The following is a 19,673-nucleotide window of genomic DNA, read 5'->3' as shown; positions in this document are numbered from 1 at the left end:
ATGGTCGGGGATCTTGTGTGGGCCTTGCCCATACCGTGTTTGGCCCAGTGTTCCACGGACGTAATTGGAGCACTACCTGGACTACTATGCTTAGTGTATAATTTGTAAATGGTGTGTATATATATATATTTTTGCCTACTTGATTTTAATATATTACAATGGTTACACTCATTTTCTATTTTCATTGCATTCTTCCGGGGGGGGTTTGGGGGGTGTAACTTTGATGTCTCAATATGGATTCGTGTGTGTGTTGTGGTGGGTGAGGGTGGGTGTGTTGCGTCTTGCGTGTGTGTGTCCCTGTTTTTTCCCTCCGCCCCTCCCCTGTGTCGTAGGTGCAGTACTCACGTGGTCTTAGCCACCGGCGTTGGTGCTCCTGGTAGAGGAGCAGGAAGACTATAGCAGGGAGAATTTTGAGTTCCGGGTCCATGGTGTCCTAGTTCCTCGTGGGGTGTGTAGAGGTGAGCGTTTTCCCTTCGTAATCCTGTTTCCGCTGTGTTTTTATCCACGGTGAATCCGCACTGGAAAAGGTGGCGGATTAGCCTGTTGTGATACTGTGGGCGGTACTTTGTCCTCCGCCTGTCTGTTGGCGGTGACCGCCGCGCTGTTTGTTTGTACCGCCGTGGCGGTCGGAGTGTCAAAGTGGCTGTCTTTCTTGGCGGTTTCCGCCACGGTTATAATTGCTAAATTTTTAACGCCGGCCTGTTGGCGGTCTTATCGCCGCTTTAACACCGACCGCCAGGGTTGTAATGACCACCTTAGTTCTTTTGCCGTAGGTAGTTTCCTTAATGCTGTGAAATGTGCCATTTTCGTGAAGGAGTCAATCGTTACCATTATTACCCGATTCCCAACTGAAGGAGGCAAAGAGCACATAAAATCAGTGGATATAGTGTGCCACGGACCTGGTGGAACAGGTAAAGGACCGAATAATCCTACTGGTTTATTACGAGGTGTTTTACTTGTGCACAGATGGGACAAGAAGTCACATAGTTTTCAGTGTCTTTTAAATTTGGGCCACCAAAAAGAGCGAAGCAGGAGATCTTTGGTAGCCTTCATACCACGATGACCTGCGATGGGGGAATCGTGGCACATTCGCAGGGCCTCTGTTTGGACTATTTTAGTAGGTAGGAACAATGCCTTTTTGTGATGGTAGTAATCCTGATCTTTATGGAGCTGTGGTTGTAAATTGTTCATCTCAGTTGTTTCAAGGTTGGAATATTCAGTTTTCACTTTGTCAAGGAATGATTGTACCAACCCAATGATCCTATTATTTTCAAATAGGTTTTGCACAGGAGAATCACTACACTCAGGGTAGCGGCGTGACAGGACATTTGCCAAGATATTTTTGGAACCACGGATATATGTGATGTAGAAATCGTATTGACTAAAAAAGAAAGCCCATCGAGCCTGCCGACTATTTTGGCATTGAAAGTTTCTCAAACACTGTAAATTCCGATGATCTGTCCATGCCTCAAAAGGTTCTTTAGATCCCATTAGAAAGTGTCTCCATTCAGTGCAAGCTGTCTTCAAGGCGAGTTGTTCTCGTTCTAAAACCGAATAGTTACGTTCGGAGTCAGATAGTACGTGTGAAAGGTAGAATACGGGGTGCTCTAACCCATCATCATCTTGTTTATGTAGCAAGGCAGCCCCGATTGCTCTTTCTGAGGCGTCTGTAACGACAATGAACTGTTTGGTGGTGTCTGGATGCCGTAGAATGGGAGCTTGAATGAAAGCATGTTTTAACTCTTGAAATGCGTATTCTGCGTCTTGGGTCAAACAAAAACCCTTCCGTAGACTTTCCTTCTTAAGGGTTTGCGTAATATAACTGGTTCGCTGGGAAAAGTCGGCTATAAACTGACGACAGAAATTGGCCAATCCTAAAAAACACTGAGTTTCCTTGATGGAGGAGGGGGATGGCCAATCCAGAATGGCTTGGATCTTGTCTGAATCCATGGCAACACCTACTTGATTGATGCAATACCCCAAGTATTTTACTTCAGTTTGATCAAATTCGCATTTTTCTGGCTTACAGAATAGATGATGTTGTCTAAGCCTAATACTTGGAGTACATGTTTAGTGTGTTGTTCTGGGTGAACAAAGAATATCAGAATGTCATCCAGATAGACGACCACTGTCTGGTGTAGGAGATCAGAAAAAATAACGTCCATAAATCTCTGAAAGATGGAGGGAGCATTGGTTAGTCCAAAGGGCATTACCCAATACTCATAATTGCCGAAAGGTGTTCTGAAGGCGGTCTTCCATTCATCACCTTCTTTTATCCTTAAAAGATTATATGCTCCCCTAAGATCTATCTTGGTGAATTTCTTAGCTCCTCTGACGGCTTCTAAGATATGCTTAATGAGAGGCAGAGGGTAGCGGTCCTTAGTAGTGATTTTTTTCAATCTGCAAAAGTCTATACAAGGACGTAAATCTTTCGTCTTCTTTGGTACGAAAAAGAGGGGCGCCCCTGCAGGTGAAGAGGAAGGGGCAATCAGACCACTTTGTACGTTTTCCTCTAGATATTCCTTGAGGATCTTTTTCTCATGCTTGGTTAGAGAATACATTAGCTCAAAAGGAACCACGGCGTCTGATTCCAGAAGAATGGCACAATCGTCTTCCCTATGAGGTGACAGTACAGGCTTTTCTGGTTTCTGGAATACATCTGCATATTCCAGATAATGTCTGGGTACTCCTTGCAGAAAGTTGATGGAACATCCTACTTTAGGTGGTGTTAGTAAGATACTCTTCGGGGACCAATAAGTTCCTGCCAAATAACAATGCTGTTGGCAAAAGTGGGAGGAAAGAGAAATGGTTCTAGTTTCCCAATTAATATAGGGATTGTGCCTGGTTAGCCATGGAATACCCAGAATCATTATGTGATGCGGTGAGGATATCAAGTCAAAGGAAATGTTTTCTTGATGTTTCCCGAAATGCAAACATAACGTAGGAGTGGTATGCCTGACAGGTCCCGAGGCTAGGAGGGAACCATCCACTGTGTGGACTTGCTCTGGTACGTCCTTGGGTATCTGAGGAATCTGTCTTTCCATGGCCCATGTTTCGTCTAGGTAGATACCACTGGCTCCACAATCCAACAAGGCCAGTGCTCTTTCTTCACAGCCATCTGCTAATTGTAAGGTGACGGGTAAGAGGAAAAGAGCGGTTATTTCTTCTCTGGAAGAACAGATGGAAGGTATCTCGGAACATCCCATCCTCACCCTCTTCACAGAGGACGGGAGCTGGCGTTTCCCAAGAGCTTTGCTGGATGGATGGGACAGGTACAGTGTAGATGACCAGGAGCACCACAGTAAAGGCAAAGTCCTTTCCGTCACCTGTTTTCACGCTCACTAGTTGATAATGGCCCACACGCCGTATCGATTTGCATAGGTTCCTCATCGGTAGGCCCTTTAGGTTCAGAACGAGTCTCCTCGGAACGATGAAGAATGGCGTGGGAGGTCACTGAGTGCGATGGTATACGATTCTTTTTCTTCTCCATTCTTCGCTCATTTAGACAATATTCTATTGAAAGTGTCAAATCCATTAAACCCTTGAGATCCTCCACTCTGGCGGAGTGCACTAGTTCATCTTTGATTTCATCCCGAAGACCCCTTCGAAAAAAGGTCACCAAGGTACGCTCCACCCAAGAGGTTTCAGCTGCCAATTGTCTAAACGGTGTGATGTATTGTAGAACATCCTGACTTCCTTGTTGAATATCGCATAGAGCTTCTTCTGCTGAGGATTCAAGTCCAGGACGCTCACACATTTGTTTAAAGGCAGCGATAAAGGCTGAATAGTTAGACAGGCAGGAATCATTGCCTGTCACTAAGGGGGTTGCCCAGGCTAAGGCCGGACCAGATAGAGCGCTGATCAAATATCCAACCTTAGTTTTATCTTGCATGAACTGTGAAGGAAGGAATGCGAAGTAGACTGTCAAGGCATCTAGGAATTCTAGCAATTTGTTAGGATCCCCAGAGAAGCGAGGTGTGGTTGCAGAGATAGTGGGGACATCAGTGGCCCTAGAGGCTAGGGCTTGTCGGAAAGCCGTATTTTCAGTTCGTAGCTGTTGGAGTTCTTGGGCTTGTTGTTGGATAGTCAAGAGCAACGTTTGTCTTGTTGGTTGCGTACTCATCACGGTTTTCTCCAAGGTTCCAGACCACGACTGAAGTTTTGGGTGTTGCAATCTGTCACAATTCACCCTGGGCTTACCATCTGTATCGGAGAGGGATGGCGTGCGGCCCCGGTTCCTGCAAGTCCTACTCTGACAGAAGTAGGGGCGACCCCTTCCGGTAGCCACGGTGCTGTTGACAATAGTACGCCACCACAGTCCATGCCCTCCAGAAGGAGTCCCAGAGGAAAAACCCCAAGGGGAAAAACCTCCAACAGGCACTCCCTGGAACAGAAGGAGGACACAAGGAATTAGCACTCAGAAGCCTGGAAATACTGGAAAGCAGAGGGAAAAACAGGAACAAATGGAGTCCAAGCGAAGACCAGCCGGAGCGTGACCACCACAGCAGAAGTGTTGCATCGCAATGAGAAGAAGAATTGATTCCCCTTATATACCCCTAGACAGGAAGTGATAGACAGGAAGAAGTAACACCACCATTTTGGATTGGGAAGGGGCTATACCAATGGAAAGGAAAAGGCACCATAGTAAAAAAGGGAACAGATGCATGCAGGGAAAAGAGAGGTGCAAGGTGTGCTGGAAAGGAGAAGGCATGGCTCCAGGAATCATGAAGGAGGAAAGGAAGGCCCTGAAACGGGGCACCCAGTAAGTGTGATGCTAGGGGGGCGCGCAGACACCCCACGACAACACCTGCATTGCGCACTGTGCATGGCGAGGACCAATGCCCAATCCTGTGCCTCAGGCCTCGCTGCAGCAGAAGAACAGCGCACGGCCGAAGCAAAGGGCCGCCGCAGGCCCCGGGACCCCTATCTAGGGCCGCGGCTTTCCCCATGGCCCGGCCAGGAGACGCCGCGGGCCGCTGCGGTGCTACAGCTATTCTGATATTTTACCTTTTACATTTTATACAACATAGCATTTCAGATTTGGTTGCTGCACTGTGTTGTGTGGACATTTTGTAAATGTGATCCTATATTTTCTCTCATTCCATTAAGATGCTACTAGTGTATTCCACAATGGCTAAACATGACTTAATGGATAGCCTCTTAGTTTCACTGCTATTTTTTTATATTTTGAACTGTTTTTTATTTTTTTTACAAAAAGCATTCTTGGAGGACACAAGATGGATCCCATCTCTCTCTCATGTTTTAGTATGCCCTGTGAATGTGTGAGGTCTTTCACAGGCGGTCTCAAATCATCTTAGTAATTCAAGTGGTTCCAGTCACAGGTGCCACCATACAATGCATGTTATAAATGTCTCTGCCTATTTATCAGCTAAAATTATTGAATACATGTTCTGTACTTTTTAAACCATTATAGCAATTCTTACTGTAGTTGTGTTATTTTATTTCAGGTGAATTGCCAGGATGATGATGGGGTCTTGGAGGGAAATTGGAGTGGTGATTATTCAGATGGGACTGATCCTGGCAGCTGGAATGGAAGCGTGGCCATCTTGCAAGAGTGGGGTCAAAATAACTACTCACCAGTTGAATATGGACAATGCTGGGTCTTTGCGGGTGTGACCTGCACAGGTATGCTTATGAAAGGAAAAATTGAAAAAAGTGTATTTCTTTAATAATATGTGGAAGAGTTTCACAGTAGTACACGTGATCATTTCACCACATTGCGTGACATTTATTTGAAGTGATAGTTTCTAAACAAGAACTTTGAAACACTATTTCCCACTTGCTGCCCTCACAACGATGCCACTACTGAACCAGCAGTAGACAAAAAAACAAGAATTTTCAATGCAATGGGTCTCGCGTTTAATCGACTTAAAGCTCTTAGCGTTGTAAACTTTTAACCAGACTTTTCTTGCCACATAAACTGAAAAGTAAAACGGTTTCACATACACAAGCCCTAAATCTTTCAAACAGAAGTTTGCTCACAGTGAAATGTATCGGCAAAAGTGCAATTATCCATGTAACCGGGTCGATGTCATGCAAAGCACTAGATTACTGTCCAGTGAGATCACACTGCCTACGAGTTAAAGAGAAAAGGTAGTGCAGAAACCATATGGAAAACATGGAGCCTCGTAGGTTTTCAGTAGTTAGGCGGGGCACTCGATGAGGGCAAAATACCAGAAAAGGCATGACGTATGCATGCCTTTCACTAATTAAATCAAGCAAATTTTAAAAGGCAAGCCCATGAGCCATCAAAACGGATAAGCTTGACATGGGCGTGGTTAAAAGCCCACAGAGAGATTACACCAGGGACAGAGCACTTTGCGCTTGACCCTAACAATAGTCTGGAATGAAGCCCAGATCAGTCGCCAGCGGCTAAGAGAGCAAGTCAAATTTGTTAACTGTCAGCTTGCTTTTGCATTAGTAAAGTTATTGGTGAGCCAGTTTTAATGTGCTATCTATATGTTCCCTAGGCTGGTAATATACATAGAGACATTATTAGTTTATAAAATAATTCACAAGAGAGATGATTTTGTAGAGCACATCCTGAAGCCAAGGTGCTTTTGACTGTCATATGAAGTAAAATGAAGCATCAGTGAATAATGTATTTGCCTAAATTCGCACAATGTGGCCAAGCTGGGAAGCTACAGTTGATCCAAGGTTTCCTGGTTTCACATTATGCAATTCAAACCCTAGATGGGTATCTCTCTCACTCACCTTTTTTAAATTAAATGTTAGTGATGTGTGTTTAATAAATAAAACACAATAGTAAAATAAATGTAGGAATAGTTTAGCAAAGTTGACAGTATAAGCAGTTCTGGAAAAAAATTGCAGAGTTAAACAAATTTAAGCGAAGGCAGCGCACTCGGCTTTAATGTTGTTATCGACATATTTCCCTGACTTAATAAAGCGCTGGTTTTTGGAAAAACTCAACACCGCAGTGAAGGCAATTACGCATACAAGCAAAGCAAAAGGTCTAAGAGAGCCCGCACAAATCGTAGCAATAAAAATGGAGTGAAGAGATCAACTACAGACATACTTTCCGGCGGAGCTTACACAGTGGGCTTTTTGCACTTTTCATTACTCCCTGGTTAGGAGGAGCAGTAGCGCAGATGGCTTCTTGTCGAGATTCTGTATAGTGCTGTTAATGTGCTTGGAGAATAACTGTTCCAAAAGTCATTAGCATAACACCCCTCTTTAAGCGCTTTCACAGCACAATCACAGGTGTTTGCTGTTTGCCCATCTCCGTGGTCTAGCACGGGTCAGGAGGTGTACAGGGGGTTCCAGAAGCACGAATTTAAAGAGTGAGTGGGCAGCATGCCAGAGACACACGAGAGCTCGCTCGTATTTTAAGCTTGAGGGCCCAAGAGGACCTCCAGCTGAACCTTTGCCAGGTCTCCCACTCGAGCTTATAGTGGCACAACCACCTTTACATATCTTTAACTATAAGCATTTCCACCCTCTTGTGATTTCACACTTAGGTACTCCTTCATAACTTTGCATCACACAGAAATAACTTCACAGAAAAGGACATGAATTCCACAAACCAATTAAGGTAAATACTTGTCATTAGGAACTCCAGGGTTCTTAGAAGCAGATTTTAGAAAGTGTAAGTACTGCAAAACACTAATAGGAGGCAGATCATTATTAGTACTGAGTCTCTACACATGGGCCTCCTTGTCTGGCATGCACTGAAATATAGCAGTTTACATTTCTTTCAGGAAAAAAACCATATCAATTGCCACAGAACCCCTGACCCTCTGTTACACGACAGACAAGAACATGACCAAGCACTTAAATAGGGGACTTGGCAGACTCTAGCCAGGGATGACACAACTTTCTGACTCTTGCAGCTTCACCAGCCCATGGTCACAAGTGTTGTGTAGCACCTGATCTAGCATGTTTGCTCACTGGCAGTGGCATCTGTACCAATACCTAATCTGGGATTTGCATTCACACTGGCGTAGGATGGAGGTGATACTAATGAACCTCTCCCCTTATTTGTGAGGGAACTGCTTTGCCGACTGTTCAACCAAGCACCCTCACTCTAGCCAGGGTAAAAGAGAATCTCCCTCAGCTAACCCCTGCTTACCCCCTTGGTAGCTTGGCAGAGCAGTAGGCTTAACTTCAGAGTGCTAGGTGTAACGTATTTGTACCAACACACACAGTAACTTAATGAGAACACTACAAAATGACAAAACACCAGTTTAGAAAAATAGGAAATATTCATCTAAACAAAACAAGACGGAAAGTACAAAAATCTACAATGCACAAGTCAAGTTATCAATTAAAAAGCAAAAAGAGTCTGTAGTTTAAAACACACACTAACATTGTTAGTGTGAAAATGTACCTTGGGTGCGTCAAAAATAACCCCACACGAGCGAGTGTACATCAAAAAGGGCTTGTGATGCGTCGATTCGACTCACAAGCGGGATCTTGCGTCGTTTCTCCTTTCGTCGGGTCGAGGCGTGTTGTTTCTTCTCTCCGCAGGAGAGCGATGCGTCGATCCGGTCAGCACTGTTATGTCCGGGCAGGCCTTGCGCTGTTTTTACACACCCAGCGGTGTTTGCGTCAGAAATCCAGCCGCACGATGATACGAAAACTCCGAAGCGTGGGTTGCGATCTCCCAGCCTCCGTCAGCGGTGCTGTGCGTCGTTTCTCCAGCTCCGTACGTCGATTCTTCGGTCGCGTTTCAGGCGGAGGCCGATCTTTTCCCCACGTGACGTTCTGTGCGTGGATTTCCTCCTCTTAGGCTGCCAGCTTCTCCTTTCAGGATCCCAGGAACTGGATGGGCACCACAGGGCAGAGTAGGAGTCTCACCAGCGACTCCAGGTGCTGGTAGAGAGAAGTCTTTGCTGTCCCTGAGGCTTCAAACAACAGGAGGCACGCTCTAAATCAAGCCCTTGGAGTTCTTCACAAGATGGAAGGCACACAAAGTCCAGTTTTTGCCCTCTTACACTGGCAGAAGCAGCAACAGCAGGATAGCTCCACAAAGCAAAGTCACAGGCAGGGAACCTCTTCAGCTCTTCTCCAGGCAAAGGTTCCTCTTGGTTTCCAGAAGTGTTTTAAAGTCTGTGGCGTTGGGTGCTCTTCTTATACCCAATTTCTCCTTTGAAGTAGGCCTACTTGTAAGCAAAGTCTCTCTTGAATGTGAAATCCTGCCTTACCAAGGCCAGGCCCCAGACACTCACCAGGGGGTTGGAGACTGCATTGTGTGAGGACAGGCACAGACCTTTCAAGTGTAAGTGACCACTCCTCCCCTCCATCCTAGCACAGACGGCTCATCAGGAAATGCAGACTACACCCCAGCTCCCTTTGTGTCACTGTCAAGTGTGAGGGGCAACCAGCCCAACTGCCAAACTGACCCAGACAGGGAATCCACAAACAGGCAGAGTCACAGAAATGGTATAAGCAAGAAAATGCTCACTTTCTAAAAGTGGCATTTTCAAACACACAATCTTAAAATTAACTTCACTAAAAGATGTATTTTTAAATTGTGAGCTCAGAGACCAAAGGGAATCTACACTTTAATCAGATTTAAAGATAGCCTCCATGTTAACCTATGAGAGGGACAGGCCTTGCAACAGTGAAAAACTAATTAAGCAATATTTCACTGTCAGGACATATAAAACACATTACTATATGTACTACCTTAACCATACACTGCACCCTGCCCTTGGGGCTACCTGGGGCCTACCTTAGGGGTGCCTTACATGTAAGAAAGGGGAAGGTTTAGGCTTGCCAAGTCGAAATTACAGTTAAAACTGCACACACAGACAGTGCAGTGGCAGGTCTGATACATGATTACAGAGCTACTTATGTGGCTGGTACAACCAGTGCTGCAGGGCCACTAGTAGCATTTGATTTACAGGCCCTGGCACCTCTAGTGCACTTCACTAGCGACTTACTAGTAAATCAAATATGCCAATTATGGATAAACCAATTACATACAATTTACACAGAGAGCATATGCACTTTAGCACTGGTTAGCAGTGGTAAAGTGCTCAGAGTTCAAAAGCCAACAGCAACAGGTTAGAAAAAATAGGAGGCAGGAGGCAAAAAGATTGGGGGTGACCCTGCATAAGCAAAAAAGTCCAACAGGTAGATCATGGGGAGAAGCCACAGCATAAAGGGAGGTCAGAATTTGCTGGAACAATACAGAAAACAATGCAAGTGGGACTCAATAGAGGCAATTGTGTTTTTGTGCATTTGTTTAGTACCAATTGCATCGCTGTGTCATAAATGTATGTGAGGAAGCAGTTCAGACTCTAATATAGCTCCAATATACAGATTTGCATTTCGAGTAATTAACATAATTTTCCTGAAATTACATGAAAACAAATTACATAAGTTCCCCACACCCATAGTCAGAATGTCCAAAGTCTCAGGAAATGTATACTTGCAATCTGTAGCCTACTGGTGGCTCCTGAAGATGTCCCTCCTACTTTGCCACACACAGGATTCAGGAATGTCTACATGGACAGGCACGAGTGACCATATCCACAACAACACATTTATCTTTGTTTAACTTAACTATGGCACATTTACTTGCATACAAACTGGTGCTCATTTGAATACCTACCCTGACAATAGACCCTACATTGACAATTTCACTTGCACTCCCTTCAGCACTTGCGCTAAGTGAAACAAGCACAGACATCCTCACTACACTTCCATGGTGGAATCTGTATTTCTTGACTCTTGCACTGTCACCTTCACCCGCTCCTGCTATTACCTTCTCTCTAACACAACACTGATTCAAACACTGACACAAACAGCATCACAAGATAAATTGCCATGTTCAAGAAGACACAAACGGTTGGAGAAGAAAATACAGAATTCAGGGCATCAAGGTATGGCACCGGGAAAAGGAGACATGGATGGTGGAACAGAGCAACACTAACACTAGGACAGCTAGACGTGGACACTGACAGGATTAAAGATATGAGGTCACTGGGACATGGAGACATAAGCTTTCCCAATGATACATGTAGACGTGAAAAAGGGGCAAAGAGACACGTGGGAAATGGGTCAGGTAGATGCATAAATGGTCGAGGAGACATGCACAGACCGGAAGATACATACAGAAACATGGCACTTTGTGACAAACTGGTACTTACATGGACGAACAAGGACAATGGAGCAGGAAAGGAAATATAATATACTACAAGGTACAAATCATAAGAAAAAATAGTGGGGGGGGAAATTAACATATGCATTTCACAATAAATAATGTCCTGTCATTGTTATATTCCTCACTTAAAATTGAACATGCCTATTTCATTTGAAATACTTTATTTTGGCGGTTTGCCATAAAAGCTTGCATATAATACATTATACAAAACATTACAATAATAAATATAAACTTACATAATATTAACTTAAATCAGTAAAAAAGAAGTTCTCATAATAGACAATAGAGACTAATCAATCCCTAATCTACAATGTGCTCTGTTTCTTGGTTGCCTTTTATTTCTTGTCACTGTATATTAATTAAACCGTCTCTATGAGGGTCTTGTTAGCTCCACATGATCAGCTTTCAAATCCTTAAAAACCTTTCGGCTATAGAATAAAAACACCAGTTAAAACTTTTATACCCCACCTACGCGATAACCAGTGCTCATTCAGAACATGGCTTCTATGTTAGTTATAGAAGCTAACCAACTCTCGATCCTCATAAAGTGTCAGTGCAAACATCGAGCCTAACAGGGTCCTTACTTTTCTTGAGTCCTTGAACTTACTGTACAATATCTCCCCCAGCCCCCTCCCGAGCCAGAGCCCTATCTCTTCTAGTCCACACACCCAGGAGAAAACGGCTCACTTGTCTGTACTTGTCTTAAACAGGTGCAGCACCACTCGGTAATCCCTAGGGATACGCAGACTGGCCTAAGCCACCGCCACCTTGAAGCTCGGTGCCCAGGGCAGACAATAACAATATGATTGACCATTTCGGGCATTGATTTACACAGGGGGCATAAGGCAGATGGCCCATCTCCTCACCATGAACTACAGAAAGCATTCACGGGCAAGCATCCGTATCTAACTCGCAGATACAAACTTTTTGCCCTTGAAGGAGTAACATAGTCCAGGAAATCTTCAAATTTAGGCACAACTTTAAACTCCAAATATGTTTCTGTAAGATGGCACAGGTAATATACTGCCAATAAGCCTCCTTAACTACCTGTTTATCTTCTCCACTGATTTGATACAGCTGTTCCCAAAGCACCTTAAGTTTCAGCTTTTTAAACCATGTGAAAACAAAGCAAACCCATGGGACTTTCCGAGCTAAGTCTAGCCTTACCAAGTGTCTTAGTCGTGCACTATACGTGGCCAACTCGGGGGTAGACCAAACCCGTACTCAATAGAGTGAGGGTTCTATATTTGATCAGTCACCTGATTAATAACCATATCATATCTCATGGGGATAAGCGGGGTACTAGTTGGTACGGCTGCTAACACCCTAATAAAATTGTTTTTGGCTACCTCTAGCCTATGTGTGTTAGCCTACTCCCATATTTCTGCACCATAGGTTGCTGCATTAATGGCCTTAGCTTGATAAGGCTGGCGAAATAGAACGAGTGCTTGTAGCTCTAAAGAAATGAATGAAAAAATGGTGTTAGATCTATTTGCTATTGTTAAGGAATGATTTACTACTTGTGAGTGCTATTTTAGTTTTGAAGACAAGGTAATAACCAGATAATCAAATTCTAACACCCTTTCAAGTTTGGAATCGCCCACTTTTATACTCCTCGTTCTTACTGTAGAATTTTCAATGACCATATACTTGGTCTTAGAGCAATTTATCTCCAACCCCCTTTCTCTGCAGAACAATTCAATTTTAACACCAGATTTTGTAGTCCCATTGGTGACTTGGAAATTAATAATGAGTCATCTGCAATCAGAAGGATAGGGATTTTCCCACCATTAATGGTGGGAGAATCATTTATACACTGACCAAGATTTTCAGTGATGTCATTCATGTACAAAGTAAAAAGTGTGGGGGCCAAAACACATCCTTGACGAACCCCCCGACTTATTGGAATTCTGGATGTCACTTCTCCTTGCCTACCCCAGCAGACCTGGGTGTAGTTCCCACTATGTAGTCTGATCACGATGTACACTAGACTACTAGGGGCTCCCATCTTCCTTAGGACTTGCCACAAATTACCATGAGGAATTAAGTCAAAAGCAGCTCGAAGATCAACAAAGGCTACATATAACCTCTGACGTTGAAGGATGACCTCCTTCCAGTACAATACTGAAAACCTAAATACCTGATCAGTGGTACTTGTCTTGGGCTGAAATCCTGCCTGCAGGGGTGAGAATATCTCTTCGCTAGCCGCCCAACCCAACAGTTTGTCAAGTACCTGCCTAGCAAATATTTTTTGGGAGATTATCCAGCAGGCTGATAGGGCAATAGTTAGCAGGGCAGCTCGCATCGCCTTTTTTAAATACAGGAATAAATACAGGAATAATTTCAGCCTTTTCCAGGTATCCGGCATTATGCCCTCGCTTACTATTGCATAGAAAGAAGGTTTATGTACCCAGCCCACACTCGAGGTTCAGACTTGTACAGGTCTCCTGGAAGTCCATCCAAGCCAGGAGCTTTGAGAGGTTTCAGACTATCTATAGCTGCCAGCGTGACTGACTGCCTCACCTAGAGCTATACATCGGTTTTCCACCCCTGTAGCTGTATTAGGGTCTACTAAGGGGCTCACAGTGTATTGATGTTCGGGACCACCAGGAACCTCCCCCTTGTCATTTAAGCTCACCGCATATAGAGCACCTAAGTGTTCCTCCCACTTATCTGGTGCAATATTGCAGAGCCTCGGAGTACCCAATTCACCAGTTCCATCAGCAATAATAGCCCAGAAGGCATGATTATCTCTTAGCTTCAATGCCTTGAGTAGCTTTTGCCAGTTTTCTTCATCTCTCTCTTCCCTTGTCACCCTTTTAGCCTTTTTATACTTTGCTCGTGCATACTTAATGACTGCTCAGTTACACTCCCTTACCAGCGCCCACTTAGCCATCCTAATTCCCTTATTAAATCTATGTGGATATTTTGCTCCCGACCTTTGGCTGCCTCGGTCTTCTCTAGACAAAATCAATTTAAGTTTATCAAACAGTAAACTATGAGTTTGTAAAAAAAGATTAGGATCTACATGCAGATCTTCAAATTCATCTAAAAGCTGTACAAACCACTGATAGATCTCGGCATGCGCTTTCCGATCAGCCAAGACTCTAGCCCACGTTACTTGTCGCTGGTTATTATCAATACTCTGTTCTGGCAGGGCTGAAAGTCCCCAGTTGGAAGACCTAACAAATTTCCCTCCATTAAGCAATACAGCTAGTGGGCAATGGTCACTCTCAGTGGTGCTAAGTACCTCCATAGCCACCAAATCGGCCATAATCGCACATCCATCAGGATACTATCAAAACACTCCTGTGGTGCCCCCTTCTAAATGTGGGAGCTTGCGCTTGATCCAAGCTTGTTCTCCCGTTACAGGCACGTAGCCCATGAGCCGCCACCATTGCCACTATCTGTAGGGCCATATAGGAAAGATTACATGTTGGCTTGCCTACCAACTGTGGAACACCACATTGCTCACCCTTTTCCCTAATTACCTTGTTGAGAGCAAAACACGGTTCAAATAAAGCATTAAAATCATCATCCTCTATTAATCTAGACTGACTTTTATAGGTTCCCACTAATGTTTCAAGCATGACCGGAACTGAGGACTCCCTGTTTGCTGGCAAAGGAACGTGCGTACACATTTAATATCACTACTGTTAATCCCCTTGTGAATCGTAAACTTAGTGGGTTCATTAATTACAAGTGGTCCTCTTTCCTTACTTGTTGCTTGGTGGGTCAACAATTCCTCTCCATTCCCTCTCGGGCGTGCTCTCTGGGTGTCAGGGGTTCCACCAGGCTCTTGAGTCCTATCACCACATCCCTCCCTAAAGTTGGTAAAGTGATCTCTTTTATCGTGGATATGCTCAAACCATTTAATCATTGCCTCTATCGAGTTGTGACGCTTAATTAGAGGCTGCAATTTTAAGTCATGGATGCCACATAAGTTTTCTTCCAACTATTCAAATATCACACCCTGAGGCTGCCCGAGTCCCTACACCATCCCATTACCTGCCCCCTTTTTTCTGGAATGAATGGAGCGTTGGGCTATCAGATGGTTGTTACCACATCTTAAATGTTTATGATTCCTTTCAGGATCTGGTTGTATCCTCTTCTCTCTTGTTACCAACTCATCACCTATACTATGTGTGGAAACTAAATCCAAGGCTCCAAACTCTAAAGGATCATACTCCTGCCTCAAAACCTGTTCTGGCTCGTCCAGACACCCCTGGGTCCTAAATGCCACAAGGTCATCAAAGGGCATCACCTCACTACTTCCTCCCCTCCCAACCAGCTCTTCATCATTTGTAACACTTAGTAATGGGGCCCCCAGCACCCCCAGGGAGGAGAACGTGAGGAGGATACAGAAAGTCGACGCTCTGCCAACTCAATTTCCTTATCAGTTATCGCCACAGCCCTTATTATAAATGTATCCATACTCAACTTGCAGGTACCTACTTGACCTGCAGAATTCGTAGGCCCTAGGGCGGCCTTGCTAGTTGTCTTACGACAACACGTCTTAGCTCTAGGCATGTAATAGTCCCCAGCAAGCACTAACCAGAATCAAGCTCTCAACTCTTAACAAACTTCCCACCGCTCATGAGATTGCAAATAAGGGTCAAATAAGTGGGCCCAGACCAACATTTTCTGGGTGATGATGGGCGAAGACGGACCCTGTCTTGGCCCGATCCTTGCCCGGGCATGCACCCGGGCGTGTCCCGTGCTGCGGGATGTGGAGTTCATTATGTGCACCTCAGGGCACCGAAAATGGTGGTATGCAGCTTCGCCTGCTGCCTGGACTGCTGGGGGATGTAGTGGGGCCCTCCCGGTCACTTTGCCAAGTTTCCTGCTCTGCAGGATGCGGGGTTTGTTATGTGTGCCTCCGGGTGCCGAAAATGGCGGTATGCAGCTTCCCCTGCCACCTGGACTGCTGGGGGATGTAGTGCGGCCCTCCCGGTCTCTTTGCCAAGTTCCCCACGCTGCGGGATGCAGAGTTCGTTATGTGTGCCTCCGGGCGCTGGAAATGGCAGTATGCTGCTTCCCCTGCTGCCCGGATGGCTGGGCGATGTAGTGTGGCCATCCCGGTCATTTTGCCAAGTTCCCTGCGCTGCAGGATGCAGAGTTCGTTATGTGCACCTCCGGGCACCGAAAATGGTGGTATGCAGCTTCCCCTGCCACCTGGACTGCTGGGGGATGTAGTGCGGCCCTCCCAGTCACTTTGCCAAGAACCTTCACTTGAAATAACTGCAGCATTGACTGATGGGGCGTGCGCCCTCACACCTCAGAGAAATCCCTCAGACAATTGAGTCTTCTGGGCGCTGTCACGGTGGGTTCGCAGTCCTGCTATCACCGCTCCCTTCAGCTCCTTGAGGCCTCCTCTGGCCCCTGACGACCTCCTCGGAATGATGATTTACAAAAGACAGTCCAAGGCGATGGTTCTCACAGAAACTAGCAATGGTCCTGGATCCAAACAGGAGTAACCAAAACATGGGCACAATGAAGTACCAAGTCTATGCACCTGGCTGTTGTCAACCTTCCTGAAGAAGTATCTGGGTCGGAAGTAAGTTGACCACCTGTCCACTACTTGCACGGACCTCCCATGAACATGCCTATTTAATTCAAACGGCAAGCTAACATAATCGTGCAGAAATGTGAAAATGACTTTTTGGTGTTGTTTTACTTTTTATAACTCACAACTACATTTTCAACATGCTAGTGTTTAATTGAGCGCAGAAATGGCTGATAGGGGCTCTATTTTTAACCAGAGGGTGTAGTTGGCAATACATTCCAAACTGTGTTTAGAAATTAAAAATGTACTCTGTGCATTTTTTGGAATTGTCAAACTTGCTCTTAATGAAGGTTTGTGTTCGGCCAGTGTTCTTTATCTAACTTCAAAGAAAAAATCTTTGCACGTTTGCAGTTCATAGACTTGTTAATGGTGTGAGGATCTCTGTTATTTCTCATATAATGCATTCTATGATAGTCTTTTATTAGGCATTTCTCACAAATAAAGGGAATGGTACCAGTGTGACCAGTTGTAAAAGCAACACGGTGCCAGCATCTGCAGTACTGGGGCACAAGTGACACCTCTAAATCTCTGGTAAGGGTAGCAGGGTTCCTATCTAAATATTAGTGGGTTGAGCTGTCCACCTTGACTCACACCCTTGTATCCTGGGATTGGGACATACTGAAGCGATATATGAACAATGACAGAGGGACAAGCAACTATTCTAAACATCATTCAAAGGGTTTGGGTTGAAATTAGATTCAATTGTTCCCCGTGTGTGAAAGGTTGGAGTCTCATTGGACTGGCATGAATGGCACTTTAAAGGAGTGCTACCGACTGGCTGGTGTAGGACAGTTTAATGACCAACAGCTGTACTGGTGTATGTTTTTTTTATTTAAAGCTCTTTTGCAAACACAAATATCCTTATACCCCACTAAAATCCCCTGAGACTTTTTACATGTGTATAGTTGGGGAGGGTGGTGGACAGGGGTGGAAGGGTGAGGGGGAAGGAGAGAGAGAGAGAGAGAGAGTTCAAGTGCTTCCCTGTTTGTTTTCTAATCCAAAGGGCCATGTAATTAACCCGTCGGGTGCCCTGGATGCAATGATTACGTCCTAGGCAGCATTGCACAGGTGCCCGGGACGTAACCGTTACATCCAGATAGGGGCCCTCGGGGGAAGTGCTAGCGCTCTCCCCGGAGGCTTCACACCCCACTCCCCTGGGCAGGGATGGAAAGGGGAATTGCTTCCCCTTCTGCCCCACCCCCGACCCTCCTGTGGCGTCTGATGACGTCAGCGAGTGATTGCTCAGCTTCCAGCGCCGATCGGAGGAAAAATGCTTTTGAATTTCTCCTCCGATCACTGGAGGGGCCGAGAAAGACATCAAACGAAAGGCTTTTCCTTTCCTTTGATGTCTTTCTCAGCATTTCTGCTGCCCGATCGTGATGCGATCGGGCAGCAGAAATGCCCATTAGACACCAGGGAATTTTGCGGGCAGCAGAAATGCCCACTAGACACCAGGGATTTATTTTTTTCTTATTTACTCATAAGGGGAGCAGCCCCTTGGGCAAGGGACGCTCCCCAGGGGGGCAAAGTATAAATAGACCACTTCTGCCCCCCCGGGGGCAGATCAGCTTATTATAATTAGGCCAATCTGTCCCCAATGGGGGCATAAACCACTTGACACCAGGGATATATATATATATTTTTTTTATTTTTTTTTTATATGTGGGGAGCGACCCCTCATGCAAGGGTCGCTCCCCGGGGTGGCAAAGTTATTCTTAGGCCATTTCTGCCCCTCTTGGGGGCAGATCAGCCTGTTTTTATTAGGCCAATCTGCCCCCAAGGGGGCAGAAACCACTAGACACCAAGGACTTTTTTTTTTTTTTACATTACTGAATGAGGGGAGCAAAATATTTTTTGCCCTTTTCTGCCCCCTCTGGGTGCAGATGGGCCTATTATAATTAGGCTGAGCTGCCCCCAGGGGGCAGAAACCCCTAGACACCAAGGATATATATGTTATTTTATGTTTACTTTATTTTTTTATATATGGGGAGCGTTCCCTTAGGTAAGGGTCGTTCCCCTGGGGGTGGGGGAAAATTTATTTTAGGCCATTTCTGCTCCCCTTGGGGGCAGATCGGCCTATTTCTATGAGGCCGATCTGCCCCAGAGGGGGAAGAAACCACTTAGGCACCAGGTATTGGTGTGTGTATGTGTGTGTTTTGTTTGTGGGGCCAGCCCTTTGGGCAAGGGTCGCTCCCAATGGAGGCACATTACTGTTGGCCACATCTGCCCCCCTTGCGGGCAAATCGGCATATTTTTGGAGGGCAAAGCCCACCAGAGACCAGGGAAGATTTTTTTTTACCAAAATAAGAGGGTGGGGTTAGTCCAGGGTGGTGTGCTTCACGTTCACCCCGCATTATTTTCTTACCCACAATGCTCTGCAAACCTCCAACTTTGCTGAAAGTCACACATTTTTCCCACATTTTTGTGATGGAACCTTCCGGAATCTGGAGGAATCCACAAAATTCATACCACCCAGAATTGTCTCATCCATACCAATAAAAATTCTGCTTCACTTGTCAGCCTAAAAATGTTTTTTTTTCAAACTACCCTTTTGGACTGTCTTTGGTTCCCCCTCAATTTTTTTTTTTAAATCTTTTTTTATTGTTTCAACCAGTAAGAAATTACAATCGTATTCCAATATATGCATCGTTACACAGTTATTTTCCATGCACCAATTCTAGTTGCTCACGTTTGTCTTTTGCTCTTTCAGCAGTGTAACCGCTATTGGTACATTCAACAGATATTGTTTGGAGACATTGTAAACATGAAAAGAATTTAATATAAAGGAGGATAGAGATAGAAATAGAGAAAGATAGAGGAGGTGTCATGATCAAGGAGTCGTGCGCCTGGGGGGGGCAGAGTTCCCTGCCGTTTAAGGCCCGCAACCGAAGCGGGAGCAGCGCTACGTGTGTTCACACACTAGTTCAGGCACAGAGCGCATGCAGGGAGCACGCT

The 19,673-nt window shown here is 45.1% G+C and overlaps 1 protein-coding gene across 2 annotated transcripts in view; it reads left to right on the top strand.

The window, feature by feature from the left end:
* LOC138304019 (protein-glutamine gamma-glutamyltransferase E-like) overlaps window positions 1-19,673 on the top strand; it is a 300,263-nt gene that overhangs the window by 186,934 nt on the left and 93,656 nt on the right. For both annotated transcript variants that reach the window (XM_069243667.1, XM_069243666.1), the window contains one exon: window positions 5,469-5,646. In XM_069243667.1, the coding sequence (XP_069099768.1) occupies window positions 5,469-5,646 (178 nt within the window). The remainder of the gene's footprint in view (window positions 1-5,468; window positions 5,647-19,673) is intronic.

The sequence above is a fragment of the Pleurodeles waltl genome, chromosome 7 (assembly GCF_031143425.1).
Source record: "Pleurodeles waltl isolate 20211129_DDA chromosome 7, aPleWal1.hap1.20221129, whole genome shotgun sequence".
NCBI lineage: Eukaryota > Metazoa > Chordata > Amphibia > Caudata > Salamandridae > Pleurodeles > Pleurodeles waltl.
The sequence above is the reverse complement of the archived record's forward strand: the minus strand, read 5'-3'. Positions and strand labels throughout refer to the sequence as shown.